The sequence below is a fragment of the Ahaetulla prasina genome, chromosome 8, assembly GCF_028640845.1.
Source record: "Ahaetulla prasina isolate Xishuangbanna chromosome 8, ASM2864084v1, whole genome shotgun sequence".
NCBI classification, from domain to species: domain Eukaryota; kingdom Metazoa; phylum Chordata; class Lepidosauria; order Squamata; family Colubridae; genus Ahaetulla; species Ahaetulla prasina.
In genome coordinates this window covers 14,293,000-14,314,528 of record NC_080546.1, presented here as the reverse complement: position 1 = coordinate 14,314,528, position 21,529 = coordinate 14,293,000, and the positions used below count along the sequence as shown (strand labels likewise).

At 42.3% G+C, this 21,529-nt stretch overlaps 1 protein-coding gene across 4 annotated transcripts; it reads left to right on the top strand.

Annotated features, from left to right (window-relative positions):
- The first annotated feature begins 1,796 nt into the window (after window positions 1-1,796).
- LOC131203246 (placenta-specific gene 8 protein-like) lies at window positions 1,797-20,670 on the top strand. Of its 4 annotated transcripts, none has more exons than XM_058193245.1 (6): window positions 1,818-1,922; window positions 12,563-12,635; window positions 13,680-13,810; window positions 16,518-16,642; window positions 20,212-20,316; window positions 20,417-20,670. In XM_058193245.1, the coding sequence occupies exons 3-5, from the start codon at window positions 13,708-13,710 to the stop codon at window positions 20,314-20,316; spliced, it is 333 nt and encodes a 110-aa protein (XP_058049228.1). In that variant the 5' UTR covers window positions 1,818-1,922; window positions 12,563-12,635; window positions 13,680-13,707; the 3' UTR covers window positions 20,417-20,670. The 4 variants fall into 4 exon arrangements, with proteins under 4 accessions (XP_058049226.1, XP_058049228.1, XP_058049224.1 ...); XM_058193241.1 differs by having other exon boundaries at window positions 13,677-13,810; XM_058193243.1 differs by lacking the exon at window positions 12,563-12,635 and having other exon boundaries at window positions 1,797-1,922; window positions 13,677-13,810.
- Window positions 20,671-21,529: the final 859 nt, after the last annotated feature.

The following is a 21,529-nucleotide window of genomic DNA, read 5'->3' as shown; positions in this document are numbered from 1 at the left end:
AAAGAAAAGAAAAGAAAAAATTCTGGCAGCAAATAAGCAGCTGGTTAGAAGAGATGTTAATGGTCAAACCAGAATTTTTCTTATTGGGCATGATGGATGGCAAATACAATAAAAATGTAACCTACTTAACATTGCATATATTAACCGCGGCAAGATTATCATTTGCTCAAAAATGGAAGTGTACAGAAATACCTTCAGAAGAAGAAGTAATAAGCAAAATTTACAACTGTGCAGAGATGGACAGACAGACTTTAGAACTCAAAGACAAGAGCGAATCAAGGTACTATGAGGTCTGGACTGGAGTAAATTCTATGACTGGCTCGATAGGAGGGAAAATGCCAAAAACAATGAATGGAGATGTATACATCAACGTATATTGTACTTGTGAGGGTATAATAGATTTATTAAATACGTATATAGTTATAGGTGTAGTAGTAATATAGTATATACTTGATATATAAGGAATTGGGAGATATGTAAATTTGTACATAGACTGAGGAATATATGATATAGTAACTTGAACTTGACGTAAATGTTAGAAACCAGAGACGTAGAGCAATGTCCATTGTTTCTGTTTGTTTTTAAAACCAATAAAATTTTTCTAAATAATAATAATAAAAGAATAGAATAGAATGAGTTGGAAGGGATCTTAGAGGTCTTGTAGTCCAACCTCCTGCTTAGGCAGGAAACCCTATACCAAGGGTGTCAAACTCGATTTCATTGAGTTTGACACCCCTGCCCTATACCATTTCAGACAAATGGTTGTCCAACCTCTTCTTAAAAACTTCCAATGTTGGAGCATTCACAACTTCTGGAGGCAAGTTGTTCCACTGATTAATCGTTCTAACCATCAGGAAATTTCTCCTTAGTTCTAGGTTGCTTCTCTCCTTGGTTAGTTTCCATCCATTGCTTCTTGTCCTGCCTTCAGATGTTTTGTTATTAATGTGGTATATAGACGGCAGGCTAACAATAGATTTAGTAGTTGAATAGCTTCAAATTCTTTTGGCCTATTTTGTAAGGGGTGGGAAATTAAAATTGTTATATTAATCAGCATTCAATTAGGGAGAGTGTTAGGTGTATGTCTAACAGAATTTCTATTGTACCATTACAGCTGACTTCTTTGACCAAACCCTGCGGAGATCCATTGTTCATTCTACAAGAACAATAAAGCATTGTTGTTTTCCCATCTGTGGGCATTCAATAGTTTAGTATCATTAAGTAACTTGTCTAGATTTTAGCAACGCTGACCCATATTCTTAAGTCAGCTGCTGAGAACGTGTCGATTATATTTCTGCAGGAAGCGGGAATAGTTTTGTGTACTTCTATTTTTTATTTCAGGGCATTTAAAAACAGATTAATCGTACCAATGTATTTTAACATTTAATTTATCAGATTAAATTACTGTACTTTTTGGAGTATAAGACACACTTTCCTCCGCCTAAAAGTGAGTGAAAATTGCGGTGTGTCTTATACACCGAATACTGTTGAAGCCCCGCCCACCCACCGTCCCCAATTATACTCCCGAGCATCTTATACTCCAAGCAATATGGTAATTTAAAGTTAGATTTTCCCCCCAATAGCAGAACAGCAGGATAAACATCTCTAAATATAGGAACACAATTATTGCTGGTGTGCAATACCATACTGAGTGTGACACTAGCCCATTCCATTTTTGTCATTATGCAAGGGAGAGTCACCTCAACATCTAATTTACTATTTTGTCATGCAAGACTAATGACTGTTTTTGCACATTATCAGGTTAAGATCAATTAAAGTAACCATCAATTATCTTCCCCAGATATAAGCAGTGTTCCATGATTTAGCATCACATCAAAAGACCTTGGCTTTTTTCATGTGCATGAGACATATTAGCTTGTCTTTAGAGAAAGAAACTTCTCCTTGAGGGATAATACAACAGAAAGGTATGTGTAAAGGGTTGTTTTTTTTTCAGTTGATTACTCAAAAAATTCTAAATTTATTTAGGTAAATGCTAACCAGGTGATCTTTAACTTAAAACAGTGAATTAAAAGGCAGGGCAGGTTGATGGAAGATTCCACCAGAAAATTAGCTCTAGACAACAAGCTTCAAGACTTTAAATTGACTTGTTGATCATTCTTAACACACAATCCTGAATAAAGCTTATTTTGAGATATTTTACATTAATCTTAGGTTTAATTAGAAGGAAACCATATTTCGTGAGGTCTATTTCCAGGTTAGTGCTTATGGGCTTTCAGTCTTGGGCTCCGTAAATGAATGAACTGGCTAAGAATTATGGCTAATTCTTTCAACATTAGCAAAGACATTTTTCGTTGTTATTGAGTTGTATCTTTAATCTTCTGTATTCCAAATGGGCATCAGAAGATGAATTTGTCCCAAATATAGGAAAGTGTATAAAATTATTTTATCTTTGTGATCTTGAACGATTGCCTATGTACGTAAAAGATCAGTGGCTAAGACATCAAGCTTGTCGATCAGAAAGGTCGGCTGTTTGGAGGTTTGAATCCCTAGTACAGGTCTCCTGCATTGAGCAGGGGGTGGGACTAGAAGACCTCCAAGGTCCCTTCCAACTCTGTTACTGTTAGACTCTACACTCAGCTGACGCAAATATCCAAATTCTGAATTTTTGCACTTTGTGCTACGGAAACAAGAAAGAGTCTATATTTAAATACAGTCGCATTAAAAAGAACTTTCCTGTATATTGAAAACAAAAATGTTGATAGAAGCCTGCAGAAAGGATATTTTAGGGGGGAGTATCACATGTATGATTTAACGGCTCTGAATTCAAATCTTTGGTGCACTTAGAAAACGATAGATGCTAGATTTTACGGGGACTTGTTTAAAAGCTGGTAAGCTTGCTTCAATGCCCTGACTATCTGTCCTTCCAGTTTTGCTTCATGATCTGAAGCTGAGCCTTTAATCTTGCCGGTGAGAACAAGAGGAAAGAGTGTAGGCAGAAACTGGGGCTTATCTACTTGAGTTTGAACTTCTAATAATAACTAGCTCTGAAGTTTACCGTGGGGACAAAACACGTATCAGCATTGCTTCACCTGTGAATTGTGTTGAGCTTCCTGGCATCTAAACAGTTGAGCGAACTTACATGCCGGCTTTCTTGGGCTTCTTTCATAAAATTGCTTAGTCTTGAGGTGGACAGGATTTTGCTGCCTGGGGCTGTCACCCAGTACATTGGGAGAGGAATTCCAAGCAGCAACCACAGCAGTTAGATCAATGGTGCAAAACAGACAAGGCTACACTATGTACGTCAGAGGTGTCAAACTCAAGGCCCTGCGGCCAAATCCGGCCCGCGAGGTGATTAGAACTGGCCCGTTGGGCCGCCCTGGAAACAGCGAAGAACTGGCCCGTGGTGCCTCTGCCAGCGAAAACAGAGCTCGTGAGGGCCACGCATGACCGTCCCAAAGTCCGTTTTCACTTGCAGAGGGCTGCAGGAGGCTGTCGTGGTCAAAAACGGAGCTTGAGAGACCATTCTTGCTGGCAGAGCGCTCAGGCCTCCACCAGCGCCCCCCTACAAGCTGGCCATGCCCACCCTAGCCACACACACACACACACACACACACCGAGGTCAAACACAACCCTGATGCAGCCCTCAATGAAATCGAGTTTGACACCCCTGAGCAGCGGTGAAATCCATTTACCTTTGCTACTGGTTCAGGAATGGGAGTGCGCTCTTCTGCGCATGCTCAGAGGGTCAAAAACAGGACATAAACCTGTCCAGGGTGGGCGGAACCTCCCATTGCTGGTGCTACCGGTATGCATGAGCCGGATAGATCCGGCTGTATTTCACCGCTGCCCCTGAGGTAGACAAAGAGGTGTGTGGTTTTTCTATTTTTATTCTGGGGTGAGAAGTAAGATGCGTGAGAATTCATGCAGGAATATATTTCGAGTTTATTTTAGGATTTACAGTACAGTTGTCATGTTTTCCACCTCAAAATCCCACACCAAGTTCCAGAAACTGTAAACAAAGGTAATTTTATAACTACAAATGACTGACCTTAAGTCTCAGTGGAGATTCTCAGTCATCCAGATCGTGGTTTTAGACGGCCAGATGATTGCAAAGAATATAAATCCTTCCCTCCTCCACCATTCAGTCAGAACTGAAGAAGCTTCTTGGATGAGAAGTGAAACGTCTTCGAGGATGTTTCGCTTCTCATTCAAGAAGCTTCTTCAGCTCTGACTGGATGGTGGGGAATGGAAAGATTTACACAAAGAATGCAAATGGCCAGCTGTCTGCAAGGAGTATAAATCTTTCCATTCCCCACCATCCAGTCAGAGCTGAAGAAGCTTCTTGGATGAGAAACGTCTTCAAGGAAAAACAAAGTCCAGTTGCCTTTTGAAAAAGCACCTTTGGGATTGACATTAAGTGCTTTAAGAGCAGGGGTGGGGCAGTAGTTAGAGTGCAATACTGCAGGCTACTTCAGCTGATTGCTAGCTGCAGTTCGGCAGTTCAAATCTCACTGGCTCAAGGTTGACTCAGCCTTCCATCCTTCCGAGGTTGATAAAATGAGGACCCAGATTGTTGAGGGCAAGAGACTGACTCTGTCAACCGCTTAGAGAGAGCTGTAAAAGCACTATGGAGTGGTATATAAGTCTAAGTGCTATTGCTATTTAATTCGCCCTGATTTCAGCATGCTAAAAAGTGTCTTCTTAACCCTCTGTTGAAATCAGTGGGAATTAAATGTGTTCGTTGCTGTCTGACTGGCAATTTCTGTGTGGCGCGATTGATGAGAGCGTAGGATGGGGAACATTTACCATCATCCCTTGAAAAGAAAAGAAAAGTCATTAGGAAGAAACCAGAGCAACAAAAGCAAGGTCTGCATTAAATCTCCATAAGCTATTTTAAATGCATGGGTGTGGATTTAGAAACACAGAAGATAATTTTAATAGAAATGTAATGGGAATTCCATCATCAAATGGAAGACTGCAAGCAAGGTGCTAATTTTGTGGAACATGTCCTTCAAACAGAAAGACCAAATAGGGAATACCTGTAGCTCAGGGTTGAACTGCAGAGTCAATGACCTCTTGGTTGTTTGCTTACAGATGTTCAATTAGCCAACAAGTGCAGTTATCAACGATCAGTGCTCATCTAAAAGATTAGATCAGCGCTGATTTAAAAGAATTAAAAACAAATCCATTTTCTCACGAGAAGAATTCTTTACAATTAATCCCAAAATATTATTGCAAATTGATCTGGATCTTTAGTCTATTTGTAACTTTCCAAAAACAAAGTTTTATTAGCCTTCTGCTGTTTAACAAAACAAAACAAAAAAGTTCTTAAACTTGCAGTTAAAACTTCTTTGGCTAAGGATTGAGAGAAACACACTCAGTGCTGTAAAACCTGTAGATGCAAATAACCAAAAAGCAATTTCTGAAAGCGATTAGAAAAAGAAATATACACATTTAGTGTCCTTTCAAAGGCATTCATCAAGGTTTGAGCAAAATGGCTAGTCCCCTTTTCCCCAGAACATTAAAACATTCTGGTGATCACTATTTTGTGGTCTCTTCATGAGCAGCAAACGTCTGGATTCTGGAGCACTTGTGGGTGATCTCGAGTCCCTTCACTGATCAGAGATGAATTCACTTCTCACTGGCTCTTCATTCTTCAGACCTGTCTTCAGTCCACCATTTGTTCCCAAAAATTCCACCCAACAGTTCATATATTAATTACCTACTAAAATATATTCTCCTGTAGTTAAAAAAAAAATTGCACTCACTATACCTCAACTATGAGGCACCAAACGCTGCAACACATTGATAGCCTTATTTCCTTTAAGAAGTGGAAGTAAAAGTTTAGTGTTGCGGTTGCTTTTGAGGTAAATGTTAAGGGAAAAAATTAAGATGTGTCCACCAGAACAGCACAGGCTGCCAATAAGATAACCAGTTTTGGAGTAAAACTTCATTTTTAAGATGAGTTTGAAGTTAATGAAGGACTTACTCTGGAAGTATAGATACATTGGACTATTCAAACAACTTTTCTCTCCTGTATTATCTTGGAAAAATAATAGAGAAACTTCTAACCTATACTATAAATTGGGAGCAAACCCTAATTTATTAGCACTGATGATGTTACCTAATTTGGTAATGAAATGTCTGCAAAGGAACAACCAAACTCAGAAAGCACCATAGACCTCACTTCAACCCTGAACTATGAATATTCTCCTTGATTGATTCCTAACTCTGTTTGCATCATGAGTAAGAGGGCAATCAAAAGATCCATGGGTACTTTGCCCTTGCATCACAATTGAATTCTTTAAAGACAGGGCGCTGTTCTTAAAGAAGATTTTAATGAGGTCAAAGCTGTGATAAGCAGAACTTCACAGCAGGAAAGGACATCTGCATGAGTAGGTGTTTCTAAATAAAGAGTAATAAATGCAGTTGTAAGTCTCGGGAAGGAAAAAAAAAGACACGAAGATAAGCAAAAGAAGCCAAGAAAACTATTCCAAAAGCTTAATGTAATTCTGAAAATAAAAATGAAGAAATGTAAAGCAGTCACGCAGTCCAAAGCTGTCAATCTGCTGTCAGAAAAGCAAAAGTTCAGAATATTTTTTTTATGTTGTCAGCACTCAAGAGTCTTGCCCTCAAGAAGTAATTTAGTAAAATGTATTTAAATGCAGTTCAGTACACCAATTTTTTTTTCAATCTACATAAATATGATGGTAGAGAATAATTCCATTCTTCCCAAGAGGAAAAAAAAACATAGAACAGATCTTGGTCCCATCCTTGAAATGTCATTCCTACTGCTTTTCCCCCCACTTTCACTGGGAAGTGATAGTTTTAAAAAATTAGAGTTGATGTTTTTCTGTTAACCAGCAATGACTCAACAGACAACTGTTAGATTTAAAAAAAAAAAAAAATCTTACCCTTCATCTCTTTCTGACAAGGAAAAAGAATTTCACCCCCTGCAGCTATTGGCTCTAGCAGAGGTCTCCAACCTTGGCAACTTTAGGATTTATGGACTTCAACTCCCAGAATTCCTCAGCCAGCATGCACTGGTTGAGGAATTCTGGGAGTTGAAGTCCACAAGTCCTAAAGTTGCCAAGGTTGGAGACCCCTGGACTATGGCATCCCAGAAGCTCAGGGTCATCAATACAGTAGCTGGAAACAGACCAAATATCCTGTAATAGTCACACTTACTCAATATATTGCACAGTAAAATCCAATGCCAAAGTAAATGAAATGACGCAAATCAGGAGCTGCACAACTACAATCAGCAGCAAGAGTCTTCCCCAATCTGGTGACTACCTGATGGTTTGGACTATAACACTCAAAGTTGTCCAATTCAGTAGACTGATGGATATCTAGAGGTATTTCATGAGAAGAGTCCTCCACTCCTCTGCTCACAACAGAATACCTTATGCCACCAGGCTTGAAATTTTGGGCTTAGACAACTTAGAACTATGCCGTCTTCGGTCTGACCTAAGCGTAGTACACAAACTTATCTGCTACAATGTCCTGTCAATGAATACTTCAGCTTCAACTGCAATAACACACAAGCACACAATAGATTCAAACTTAAGGTAAACGGCTCCAAACTCAATTGCAGAAAATACAACTTCAGCAACAGAATGGTCAATGGCTTAGGACCCGGCTACTTACGAGACCGCCTGCTGTTACCTTAGGCCTCCCACCGACCCGTACGCTCTCACAGAGAGGGTCTCCTCAGGGTGCCGTTCGCCAAACAATGTCGGCTGGCGGCCCCCAGGAGTAGGGCCTTCTCTGTGGGAGCATCGACGCTCTGGAATGAACTCCCCCCTGGCCTACGTCAAGTGCCTGATCTTCGGACTTTCCGTCGTGAGCCAAAAACATATTTATTTATTCAAGCGGGATTGGCATAAATAGTTTGATTTTAAATTGGGGTTTTATTAATATTTTAAATTTTAAATTCATTTTTAACGATCAGCCATTTAGTAATTGTTATATTTTAATTCGTTTTAATTGTATATATCTTGTATTTTATTCTGGCTGTACTGAGTCCTTCGGGAGAAGGGCGGTATAAAAATTTAATAAAATAAATAAATAAATAAATAAATGCCTGGAATGCACTACCTGACTCTGTGATTTCTTCCCCAAACCCCCAAAACTTTAACTTTAGACTGTCTACTGTTGACCTCACCCCATTCCTAAGAGGTCTGTAAGGGGCGTGCATAAGACCACCAGCGTGCCTACCGTCCCTGTCCTACTCTCCCCATTTATTCGTATCCATTTTCTGTATTTATAATCATGTTTATACTTATATCTGCTTTCTTATACATGTTTGACAAATCAAATCAAATAAATAAATAAAATATGTGGCCCCGAGCCAGCTTTGGAGGAACTTTTCAATGGCTTTTCAGACCAAGCAAGAATGACAGCACTGCTATATTTTGAAGACGCCGAAGATGTTGTAAGGCTTACATGAGATGAATATCTACCATGCAACAGAAGCTGATGCTCAAATGCTTTGGCTTCCAAATGGGAAGAGAGGACTCGTTGGAAAAGACCTTGGTGTTGGGAAAGATGAAAAGCAAAAGGAGAAAAGGACAGGAAAAGAGGAAATGGTTAGAGAGTGTCATTGACATAGTGAACATGGGTTTGGCAAACTCTGGGAGACAGTAGAGGATTGTGGGGGGGGGCATTGGTGTGCTGTGATCCATTGGGTCACAAGGACATAACTTAGCAACTAAACAACAATTATCATGCAACCAGCTACCCATAGTCATTTTCATCCTGCACCCTGGAAAACGCTAGAATTCCATGGAGAAAATCAAGGATTCTTCCATGAAAGGATTTGGAGTAGCTATTTGCTGTTCCAATCTTTTAGAAGAACTTCTAGGACCAAAGAAGTATTGGGATTGTTCCCTGACTCAGCCTACTTCATAAGATTTCCAGTAAAGCTAAGCGCTTTTTGCATTTTCACGTGGAAACCCACGAGTTCTTCAGGAGGTCCTGTGCTCCTCAACATAAACAACAAAATAGAAAGCATTTCTTAAAAAAAAGCAGAAACGTGGAAGAAAATTAGGAACTCAGATGAAGAAGTTGGTTTTTCTTACTTAGCCATATCGAAGACAGAGGCTGTGACCCGAAGAATAGTTCTAGAAGTAAGTCAAGAAAGTTCAAATTATTTTAGTGATAAAGAAAAACATAGCCTGCATGCTAATTGATAACACTTTCACCAAGGGGAATCCTCTTCTATTCCTAAAGTCACGATAGGAAGAATTAATATGGTGAATCTCCACATAGGTTAGGGATGCAATTCTCTTTGGCCATGCTAGCCAATAACTCAAGCTGAGGAAGGTCCTATCCTTTCAAAGACCAGGGGAAAAGAAGTAATTGAATTATCTAGCAACAAAAGTCAACAGAGATCAGATAGTTAGGTAATTATGGTAACTTTATGACTTGTGGACTTCTACTCCCAGAATTCCTGAGCCAGCATGGCTGGAATGCTGGGAATTGAACAATCTTAAAGTTGATGTTGAGTCTCAACAAGATGTTGAGACTCTAGAAAGAGTGCAGAGAAGAGCAACAAAGATGATTAGGGGACTGGAGGCTAAAACATATGAAGAACGGTTGCAGGAACTGGGTATGTCTAGTTTAACAAAAAGAAGGACTAGGGGAGACATGATAGCTGTGTTCCAATATCTCAGGGGCTGCCACAAAGAAGAGGGAGTCAGGCTGTTCACCAAAGCACCTGAGGGTAGAACAAGAAACAATGGGTGGAAACTGATCAAAGAAAGAAGCAACTTAGAACTAAGGAGAAATTTCCTGACAGTTAGAACAATTAATAAGTGGAACGACTTGCCTTCAGAAGTTGTGAATGCTCCAACACTGGAAATTTTTAAGAAAATGTTGGATAACCATCTGACTGAGATGGTATAGGGTTTCCTGCCTGGGCAGGGGGTTGGACTAGAAGGCCTCCAAGGTCCCTTCCAACTCTGATGTTATGTTATGTTATGTTAAAGTTGCCAAAGATGGGGAAGAAATGGAGATAGTGACAGATTTTATTTTCCTGGGCTCCAAGATCACCGCACACTGGGACTGTAGCCAAGAAATTAAAAGATGCTTGCTCCTGGGGAGGAAAGCTATGGCAAATCTAGACAGCGTACTAAAAAGCAGAGACATCAACCTGCCAACAAAAGTGCATATAGTCAAGGCTATGGTTTTCCCAGTTGCAATATATGGCTGTGAAAGTTGGACCGTAAGGAAGGCTGGGCGCCAAAGAATTGAGGCCTTTGAACTATGGTGATGGAGAAGACTCCTACGAGTCCCTTGGACTGCAAGGTGATCAAACCGGTCAGTCCTAGAGGAGGTCAATCCCGACTGTTCTTTAGAAGGCCAGATCCTGAAGATGAAACTCAAATACTTTGGCCACCTAATGAGAAGGAAGGACTCACTGGAGAAGAGCCTAATGCTGGGAACAATTGAGGGCAAAAGAAGAAGGAGACGGCAGAGAACGAGATGGCTGGATGGATACACGAAGCAGTCGGCATGAGCTTAAATGGACTCCAGAGGATGGTAGAGGACAGGAAGGCCTGGAGGAACATTGTCCATGGGGTCGCGATGGGTCGGACAAGACTCCGCAACTAACAACAACAAGTTGCCTACCCCAATTTAGACCAAACTGAGACATGGTCAAGTCAAAGTCTTTCATCAACAAAGTTCCAAAGGTTGAGTTACAAGTTATCAGATCAAATGATGATCAGATAGAATTTAAATAAATCCTTTTAGGGTTCTTTGCAGCTTTCTTGTGCTTTCCATCATCTTGAAGGATGTGGTTTTATTTGAAAATGGCTCTACTTGTCTTCTACATGTCCAATGTCTACCACACGCACTTCAGATGGTCAGAGAAGGAGCATAGTCTTCCATATATCTTCTCATCTTGCAAATAAATTCCACACAAATGAGATAGTTTTGCAAATAACAAGGACTCAAAGTGCTCTATAGCCAGCATTTTGAATTGGACCCAGAAACAAGCCAGCAGCTAGTACAGCTTACACAACATTCATGCTATTCTGCTAGAACAGCTTTCTCCTGTGAAAAGACACACTTTGCACGAGGTACAACTTCCAAGCAGCCTCCAAGGGCAGTCCCAGATAGAGCAAATGATAACAGTCCAATGCAAGGTGATACCTGCATGAGTCATTGTGGTCAGCACATCTTGCTCCAGAAAAGACTCCAGCCAAAACTGGGTGGAAGGCTGAGTGATTCCAAAGAGGGTGTGGAAAATGAAATAATATCCCATTTGATTGCTTTTACAGTGTTACAATTTTATGGTGGTAGAATTTTGTGCGATTCAGTTCCTGCTGGGGACAGTTAATTTGAATACTGGTGTGGCTTGTAATTGTTGCATACGGCTTGGAATCTTGAAAGGAGGGAGAGAGAGCAATTGAAAGAGAGAAACATTGTTCTCTTGGACAGGACTTCTAACTAGCAAGAGTGATGAATAGAATAGAATAGAATAGAATAGAATAGAATAGAATAGAATAGAATAGAATAGAATAGAATAGAATAGAATAGAATAGAATAGGGTAGGGTAGGGTAGGGTAGGGTAGGGTAGGGTAGGGTAGGGTAGGGTAGGGTAGAGTAGAATAGGGTAGGGTAGAATAGAATAGAATAGAGTAGAGTAGTGTAGGGTAGTGTAGGGTAGGGTAGGGTAGGGTAGAATAGAATAGAATAGAATAGAATAGAGTAGAGTAGGGTAGGGTAGGGTAGGGTAGGTAGGGTAGGCAGGGTAGGCAGAGAAGAATAGGGTAGGGTAGAATAGAATAGAATAGAGTAGAGTAGTGTAGGGTAGTGTAGGGTAGGGTAGGGTAGGGTAGAATAGAATAGAATAGAATAGAATAGAGTAGAGTAGGGTAGGGTAGGGTAGAGTAGAGTAGAGTAGAGTAGAATAGGGTAGGGTAGGGTAGAATAGGGTAGGGTAGAATAGAATAGAATAGAATAGAATAGAGTAGGGTAGTGTAGGGTAGTGTAGGGTAGAGTAGAGTAGGGTAGAGTAGGGTAGGGTAGGGTAGAACAGAAAAGAACAGAACAGAACAGAACAGAATATTCTTTATTGGCCAAGGGTGATTGGACACACAAGGAATTTGTCTCTGATACATAAGCTTTCAGCCTACATACAATTAATAACAAAGTAATATAAACGTAAGATACCAGTAGGAGAAGGAGGTAGGAAAGATGAGAAGCATAATAGTAATACAGCCCTATTACATGGGTAAACATCTTTAGATATAGGACAGTGCTGTGGGAATTAGGTGTTCTGCAAAGTGATGGCACGAGGGAAAACACTTTGTTTCTAGTTGTTTTGGCATGCAATGCCCTATAGCGCCGTCCTGAGGGGAGGAGTTGAAACAGTTTATGTCCCAGATTTGAAGAGTCTGTGGGCATCCAGGGCAATTCAGGGGTGAAATGCTACCGGTTTGGACCAGTTCGGCTGAACCAGTAGCGATGGCGGCGGGTGGTTCGGAGAATCGGTAGCGACAACAGCGCGAGGCTCTGCCCACTCACCCAGTTGTCATTACTTCCTGGCTTTAACCAGAAAGTAACCTGTTTTTTACCCTCTGCACATGCGCAGAACAGTTTGCCCATGGACAGAAGGTCTGCGCGTGGACGTGATGCGTGCACGCACTTCCGAACCGGTAGGGAAAGTAAGTAGATTTCACCCCTGGGAGAATTCTCAGATTGCATATTGACTCCTTCAAAAGGAGCGTACCTCATTTACAGCCTCAGATTAAACTAATCTGGCATCGGACATGGACTGCCTGGACAAACAGTAACTCCATGCAAATATCTTTTATTTCAACACATCTCCCCAAAACCTTCACGCAATGGGTCAAAGCTTCCCTTCCTGTCTTGCTCAGCCTTGGGTAGAGATATTGTTCTGTCCCCCCTCGCCTCCGTCCGAGCGATGGCTTAATTAGCCGGCACTATCAGCTCTGGCAGCAAACTAGCAAGCATCTGCCAAGTGACTCTGTTATCTCCCTTGATGCCGATGAGTCACCCAGGAACAAACAGTACTTCAGCTCTAGGTAAGCAGTTGATTTGCCTGCTACGAAGAGGCATAGCAGCCCTCGCTGGTTTTATATCCTGTGGGGTGTGGCTCCATGACTTAGCACTTCCTAGGCCTGCCACACCCCTGCTTCTGTTGTTCCTGCCTCTCCTGCCTATGAAACCTAGGGTCCAGCCAGGCCTGATTGCCATCAGCTGGGTCTGGAGGCATGGCCTGGGGGGGGAAGTATCAGGGGACGGAGGCCTCGTTATGTCCTCCACCTGGCCTGCCTCTGGCTCCTGGAGCTGAGCCAGGGAAGCCGGTGCTCCCGAGGTAAGTCCTGATGGCCCTTCCTCCTCACTTTCCAAGTCACTTTCTGGCAGGGGGCCCGGCTTGGGGGGCGCAGACACAACAGATATATCACTATATGCCGCATACTGATGGATGATCAATCTCTCCATGGTTAAATGTAAATGTTAAAAAATGGGGAGATGAGGCATTAAGACCTCCTTTGTGCAAACGTTGTACACTAGAGGGGCCATAAATAAAGGTCTCAGAGGCCAGTTTTCAATCCCGGGATATCAGGTTGCCCATCCCTATCCTAGCTACTAAGTTTATTCAGAAAATTTGGGTTGTAAGAGACATAGTAAATGCCCAATGGTATTTCGGCAAATCTTTAATGGATTTTACTTTTTCACAGTAGATTGGAGCACCTCACCACAAGTGGTACCATGGAGTTGTCACCTATTGTCACTCAACCACAAAGTCACAGAACCACAAGGAGTTTCGAGTGGCAGACCGAGCTCTGCGATTGCGGCGATGACTGTAACATCTGTGAGTGAATCCTGACGTGATGGAGTTTATCTTTGGTAGCTTTGTTCCTGAATTGTTCTTCCTTTAAATGCTGATCCAGCTGTTGAGCAAAGACTTTCTACACTCATTTCCAGTCAATGTGTGATGGAATCAGGAGCTCAGAACAAGTTAAATTGATTAATTATGTCCTGTGAAGAGAGCGTCCGTTCTTAGCAACCACATAAATAGATTTTCTCCAGGGCAAAATGCTTCCATCTAGGTCCTTCCAACAATCTACCCATAGCCACTGAGCCCATCCATCTTCTCACAGTGTTTCTCAACTTTGGAAACTTTAAGATGTGTGAACCTAACTCCCAGAATTCCCTAGTCCAGTGATGGCTAACCTTTTTCTCGTCATGTGCCGAAAGCATGTGTGTGTGCGTGCCGTCGCACACGTGTGCTGGCACCCATAATGCAATACGCCCCCAGCGCATGCATGCACAGACCCCCACGCTTCCCCCCATGTATGCACACATGACCCCCTGCCCCCCATTTTGTGCCTAGCAGGCCTCCCTGCAGCCTCCTGGGACCAAAAACGGGCCGTGGGGGGGCACGACACACACTCCCCCGCTCACGTGCATGCACGCGCGACCCCCTCCCTTCCCCTGTGCATGCGTGTGTGATCCCTGCGCATGCACGCACGTCTCCTGCGTGTGCCCCGTGCATCTCAAAAAACAGCTGTCCAGCGGGAGGCGCACGCACATGCGCGGTGGAGCTGAGCTGGGCGCCAGCTCACGTGCCTGCAGAGAGGGCTCTGTGTGCCAGCTGTGGCACGCGTGCCATAGGTTCGCCATCATAGCCCTAGTCACTATGTAAGAAGATATGATTCTAGAAAGAGTGCAGAGAAGAGCAACAAATATGATTAGGGGACTGGAGGCTAAAACATATGAAAAATGGTTGCTGGAACTGGGTATGTAGTTTAATAAAAAGAAGGACCAGAGGAGACATGATAGCTGTGTTCCAATATCTCAGGGGTTGCCACAAAGAAGAGGGAGTCGGGCTGTTCTCCAAAGCACCTGAGGGTAGAACAAGAAGCAATGAGTGGAAACTGATCAAGGAAAGAAGCAACCTAGAACTAAGGAGAAATTTCCTGACAGTTAGAACAATCAATAAGTGGAACAATTTGCCTGCAGAAGTTGTGAATGCTCCAACACTGGAAATTTTTAAGAAAATGTTGGATAGCCATTTGTCTGAAATGATGTAGGGTTTCCTGCCTGGGCAGGGGGTTGGACTAGAAGACCTCCAAGGTCCCTTCCACCTCTGTTATTATGTTATGTTATGTTATGTTAAGATGGATGTAGTGTCCATCCTCCTGATGAAGAAGTGCAGGTTACTTCCTTGCAAATCTTCTCCTGGGTGATTGCAATGTAAGAATTCTGAAGCGACACACCCATTAGTGTGACCTACCTCTTGCTAACATGTAATAATTCCAGATATTAATAAGCAAGAGCTCTAAGTCAGAAACACCTTGCTGATCTAGAAAACGGTGACACAATGCAATTGGAAATTTCTGGCTTACGGGAAGCTATTATGAAAGTCTATTGTTCCTTTAAATGTGCCTTCCTAAACAGCTTTTCCAATGTTGAGTCTTCCGGAAGGGTGGGGATGATAATTCTTGCCATTCTGAGACATCGTGGCTAGAGCTAGTAAACATATCGGCATATTTTGTAGTCCCCACCCTTCTGGAATGCACCAGCTTGGAGAATTCTTATTCTAAGGACAAGCAGGGAAGCTTTCCTCAGAACCATGGTGGTGCAGTGGTTAGAGCGCAGTACTGCAGGCTACTTCTGTTGACTGCCGGCTGCCTTGCAATTTGGCAGTTCGAATCTCACTAGGCTCAAGGTTGACTCAGCCTTTCATCCTTCCGAGGTAGGTAAAATGAGGACCCAGATTGTTGGGATCAATAGGCTGACTCTGTAAACTGCTTAGAGAGGGCTGTACAGTACTGTGAAGCAGTATATAAGTCCAGGGGTGGGCTTCAAAAATTTTAGCAAGGGGATATCTGCCAGGTTGCTGGGTGGGTGTTGCCATGGTGGGCATGGCCTAGTCAGCCTCTTGCACAATGGTGGAGGGGAACGTTTTTGCCCTCCCTGGGCTCTGGAGGTTTTCCTTGAGCTCTAGGATGGTAAAAACGTTCTCCCCAGACTCTGGAGGCTCTCTGGAGGCCGGAAATGGGCCCGTTTCTGGCCTTCCCAAACTTCCAGTAGGCCCGTTTTTCACCCTCCCCGAGCCTCCACGCACACCCTGCACCAAAAACGGGTCATGTGGGGACTCCTGGGTGGGGCAGGGCGGGGTGGGCAGAGCCAGCCAGGAGTGGGATTTGGGGGTTCTCCGAACTGCACAGAAACTTAGCATAAGAGCATAAGAGCACAAACTTGCCTACCATTCCTGTCCTATTGTTTTTTTCTTATATATATATATATGCTTATACTTCCTTATATTTCCTCATATATATGTTTATATACTATATAATCTTTTTGTGTGATGCTTATGATTTTATTATGACAAATAAATAAATAAATAAATAAATAAATAAATAAATAAATAAATAAATAAATAAATAAATAAATAAAGGTTCTTCCGAATCCCTGAGAACCCCCAGCAGCCTACCCCTGTATAAGTCTAAGTGCGATTGCTATTGCTTTCGCTTGAGGTTATAAAGATAAGTTTTCTTTGATCGCTTCCCTAGGTCTGTGCGGAGCCTTCTGCCTCTGTTGCCTGGGGTGTATCGTTGCCAAAGACATGGACGAGTGTTGTTCCTGTGGTCCTACCGTAGCCATGAGGACACGATATCGCACTTTGTATAGGATTCCGGTAAATTCATTGATCGTCATGATGTTTCTCTTTTTCTTCTTTTTTCCATTAATTGTATTTTTTTTTTTAAAGTTTTTCTTTTTTTATCATAAAAAAGTTTTATTTTTACAATCATATCAAACAGCTCATCCAATGTACAGTTAGTCGGGCTTGCCCAGTCACCACCCCCCTTTTTAACACTCTTCCCTCTTCTACCTTCTTTTACTTTCCAGACCTCCCTCTCCTTCTCTTATCTACATCCTCTCCTCCCTCCACCCTACACCTTCCTTCTCCCTCTTCTACCCCTCTTCCTTCCTCTTCTCCTCTTTCCTACCTCCTACTCTCTCCTCCTTTCTCCCTCCCCACTGTTCTAAAATGGTAACTGGGCAGACCCGACCCTACATTAATTATATTTATACATCTTCAATAATCCCTGTACAAGTTTTTCTTGAAAAGTAAAAACAAAACAAGCTTAGGCCTAAAAGAAAAGTGATAAATGAATAAGAAAAATGAAAAAGAAAAACGAGAGAAAGAAACATACAGGTCGTCCTCGACTTTCAACCATTCATCTAGTGACCATTCAAAGTTGCAATGGCCACTGGAAAAAAGTGACTGATGATGGGCATTTTTCACACTTACGACCGTTGCAACATCTCCACAGTCACATTAATAAAATTCATACGTGTGGCAACTGGCTCATATTTATGACAGATGCAGTGTCCTGGGGTCACGGGATTCCCTTTTGCGACCTTCTGCTAAGCAGAGTCAATGGGTGGAAGCCAAATTCACTTAACGACATGTTACTACCCTGTTTCCCTGAAAATAAGACCCAACCGGAAAATAAGTCCTAGCATGATTTTTCAGGATGCTCGTAATATAAGCCTGACCCCCAAAATAAACCCCAGTTAAGATCGTCAGCCAGATGGAGGCATTTAGTACCGTATTTTCCTCAAAATAAGACCTAACCAGAAAATAAGCTTGCATTTGTGTAGATCATTGTCCACACAGTGAAGTGTATTTTGATCCATAACAGCTTATTTAATGACGCATGCATTATTTATCTTTGAGGTGCCACCTGATTCCTAGGCTGCAAATGATTTCTGTGGCTACTTTTATGAATATGATACATGGAAAATTATAACTTCTCACTTCTAAAAGTGAGAAAAATGGCTGTGGTTGACATATGGGAAATGCTAGAGACCAAGCCGATTGATAGACTAATGCTCAAATTTGTTTAAAGCCTAAGAAAGATGGCCTGGACAGCCAATACTCTTAGACTGGTACCAATAAAAGAGAATTTTTTAATTTAATTTTTATTTTATTTGTCAATCATATATAATTAACAGGTAAAACATATAAACACAATTTGGATACATGAAAAGAGTAAGTAGAATAGAATAGAATAGAATAGAATAGAATAGAATAGAATAGAATAGAATAGAATAGAATAGAATAGAATTTTATTGGCCAAGTGTGATTGGACACACAAGGAATTTGTCTTGGTGCATATGCTCTCAGTGTACATAAAAAAAAAGATACGTTCATCAAGGTACAACATTTACAACACAATTGATGGTCAATATATCAATATAAATCATAAGGATTGCCAGCAACAAGTTATAGTCATACAGTCATAAGTGGAAAGAACTGATGATGGGAACTATGAAACGATTAATAGTAGTGCAGATTCAGTAAATAGTCTGACAGTGTTGAGGGAATTATTTGTTTAGCAGAGTGATGGCCTTCGGGAAAAAACTGTTCTTGTGTCTAGTTGTTCTGGTGTGCAGTGCTCTATAGCGTCGTTTTGAGGGTAGGAGTTGAAACAGTTTATGACCAGGATGCGAGGGATCTGCAAATATTTTCACGGCCCTCTTCTTGATTCATGCAGTAAAAAAAGGTAAAGTTTTATTTATTTATTTATTTATTTATTTAATCGTATTTATATACCGCCCTATCTCCCAAGGGACTCAGACAAAGTAAAAGTAAAAAAGGAATATTAGGACAGGGACGGTAGGCATGCGGGTGCGCTTATGCACACCCCTTACAGACCTCTTAGGAATGAGGTGAGGTCAACAGTAGACGGTTTAAGCTTGAAGTTTTGGGGGTTTGGGGAAGAAACTACAGAGTCAGGTAGAGCATTCCAGGCATTGACCACTCTGTTACTGAAGTCATATTTTCTGCAATCGAGTTTGGAGCGGTTTACCTTGAGTTTGTATTTATTGTTTGCTCGTGTATTGTTGTGGTTGAAGCTGAAATTGTCATTGACAGGTAGGACGTTGTGGTAGATAATTTTATGTACTATGCTTAGGTCAGACTGACGTCTGCGTAGTTCTAAGTTGTCTAAGCCCAAAATTTGGAGTCTGGTGGCATAAGGTATTTTATTGTGAGCAGAGCGGAGGACTCTTCTTGTGAAACATTTCAGGACACATTCAATTGTATTAATGTCCGATATGCAGTGCGGGTTCCAGACAGATGGCTGTATTCGAGAATACATTTGTATTTATCAATAGAGTTATCTATTATCTGATAACATATCAAGTACTTTGACCTGTTAATCTCTTCATAGTTCATGTTTCTTTCCCTCTTTTTGCCTTTTGCTTCATTTTATCAATATCTTTGTGATGTTTGCTGATGTTTAAGAAACAGTTATCCAGCAGTAATTTTTGCTAGCTGATCTGATTGGGGTGTGCACTTGCTGTCATCTGCATGTAGGAATTGAATGAGGGAATACTGAGGGAAAAGTCAGCTAGGAAATTATCCAAATGAAAAGAAAGACTGGGGGTGACATGATAGCAGTGTCCCGATGTTTGAGAGGCTGCCACAAAGAAGAGGGAGTCAAGCTATTTTCCAAAGCACCTGAAGTTGTAGATGCTCCAACACTGGAAGCTTTTAAGAAGAGATTGGATAACCATTTGTCTGAAATGGTAGAGGGTTTCCCACATAAGCAGGGGGTTGGACTAGAAGACCTCCAAGGTCCCTTCCAATTCTATTCTATTCTATTCTATTCTATTCTATTGAGATTGGGCAACCATTTGTCTGAAATGGTATAGTGTTCCCCACCTGAGCAGAGGGTTGAACTAGAAGACCTCCAGTGTCCCTTCCAACTCTGTTATTCTGTTAAATGTCCAAGACTTCTGAGATGTTGTTTGGGTTTCCTCAACCAATTTTTCAACCAACCTAGTCCAGGTCTGCTTGGTCTTTTTGCTATCTGCCAAGAGTTGCTAGGTGTTGCTTTCTGTTGTGGTACTTTGCTTATCTCAGAGCTTCCAAGCACATTCCGTCTTGCTCAGTCCATCTTCCAGGAATATTTATGAGATGTGTTAACTCGAAAGCTGTTCTATTACATCCCCTATCAGCTGCTTGGTCTTACGGTCGGTCCAGTTTAATGAGGTTGGACTGTGTCTTCTGCAGGTTTCACTGAGAAACAACATCCGTCACACCTAAGATTACGACAGGGAAGATGGAAATCTCCAGATAAATATAGCTCAGAGCCAGCCTTCATACTGCTTTATTGTGTACAGTAAAACCGTCGTTCAAAACATAGAACTGGATTCGGGATTGTGATTTCTTTCTCTTTTTTTGCTCCTCAGGGGTCGATCTGCTCAGACTGTCTCACCACCACTTTCTGCTGCCCTTGTAACCTCTGCCAGCTCAAGAGAGATATCAACAGGAGGAAGCAGTTAGGGATTTTCTAGGTAGGTTTGCAAATACTTAACTATCTGTGAAGATTGGGTTGATTGGGTAATAATAAAAAATGAGCAATTTCCCAATGTAATCCCTGTCCTTTTCCGCTAGGTTGGTCAGAGAGAAGCAGGAAACGTGAAGAAGGACCTCAACTTCTCAGGACCTCGGTAGATCTCCTGCAAAGTTCTGCACCGTAGAAGCTCCATTTGCACCACTGGCAGGATTCCCGCAGGGCTTGCTTGCTTTGGGCTTAGCATTTTGTGGTTTGCATCGTGATTTACAGATCGTAATTTATACCATGTCAGCGTGTGGTTTTTAATTCAGCAAATTGTGCCTTATTTAATAAAAATGGGAATAACATGTGAGGCTGTTGTCCAGAACTGAGTGTTCAAACTATCTTCGGGTACAATGTTGTAAGTCAGGGGTGGGCTTCAAAAATTTTAGCAAGGGGTTCTCTGCCTGGTTGCTGGGTGGGTGTGGCCATGGTGGGCGTGGCCTAGTCAGCTTCTGCACCATGGGGGGGAGTGGGTTTTTGCTCTCCCCAGGCTTCCGAGGCTTTCCTCGAGCATCTGGGAGGATGAAAACTGCCTACCCAGGCTCCGGAGGCCCTCTGGAGGCCGGAAACAGGTCCGTTTCTGGCCTTCCCAAACTTCCAGTAGGCCCGGTTTTCGCCCTCCCCAAGCCTCCGCACGTGGCCTGCACTTACCTGCATCCAAAATGGGCTGAGTGGGGACTCCTGGGAGGAGCGGGGCCAGCCAGAAGTGGGATTTACGGGTTCTCCAAATTGCACAGAATCTTATCTAGGTTCTCCCAAATCCCTGTGGACCCCCAGCAGCCCACCCCTGGTTGTAAGTGTATAGGATGGAAGAAAAGCCATTAGAATGAGCTATCGGGCATTCATCACAAAACACACATCTTCTAAATGAAAATAATAATAATCATCATTAAGATTTGTGTAGGGCAAGTGAGGGCTAAACTTTTTGTCGTCACGTGCCAAGAGCTGTGGGGTACGGGGAGGGGGGGGTCATGCACATCCGTGCCCACACCCATAATTCAATGCCCCCCCACACGCATGCGTGCGCTCCCCCCCGGCGCTCCTCCCGCTTTTGACACGTAATGGCAGGGTGGGCCCAGTAGGCCTGTTTTTCACCCTCCCCAAGCTCCAGAGGTTTTCTTGGAGTCTGGGGAGGGTAAAACCAGGCTCCCCCCCCCCACTTCCAGAGG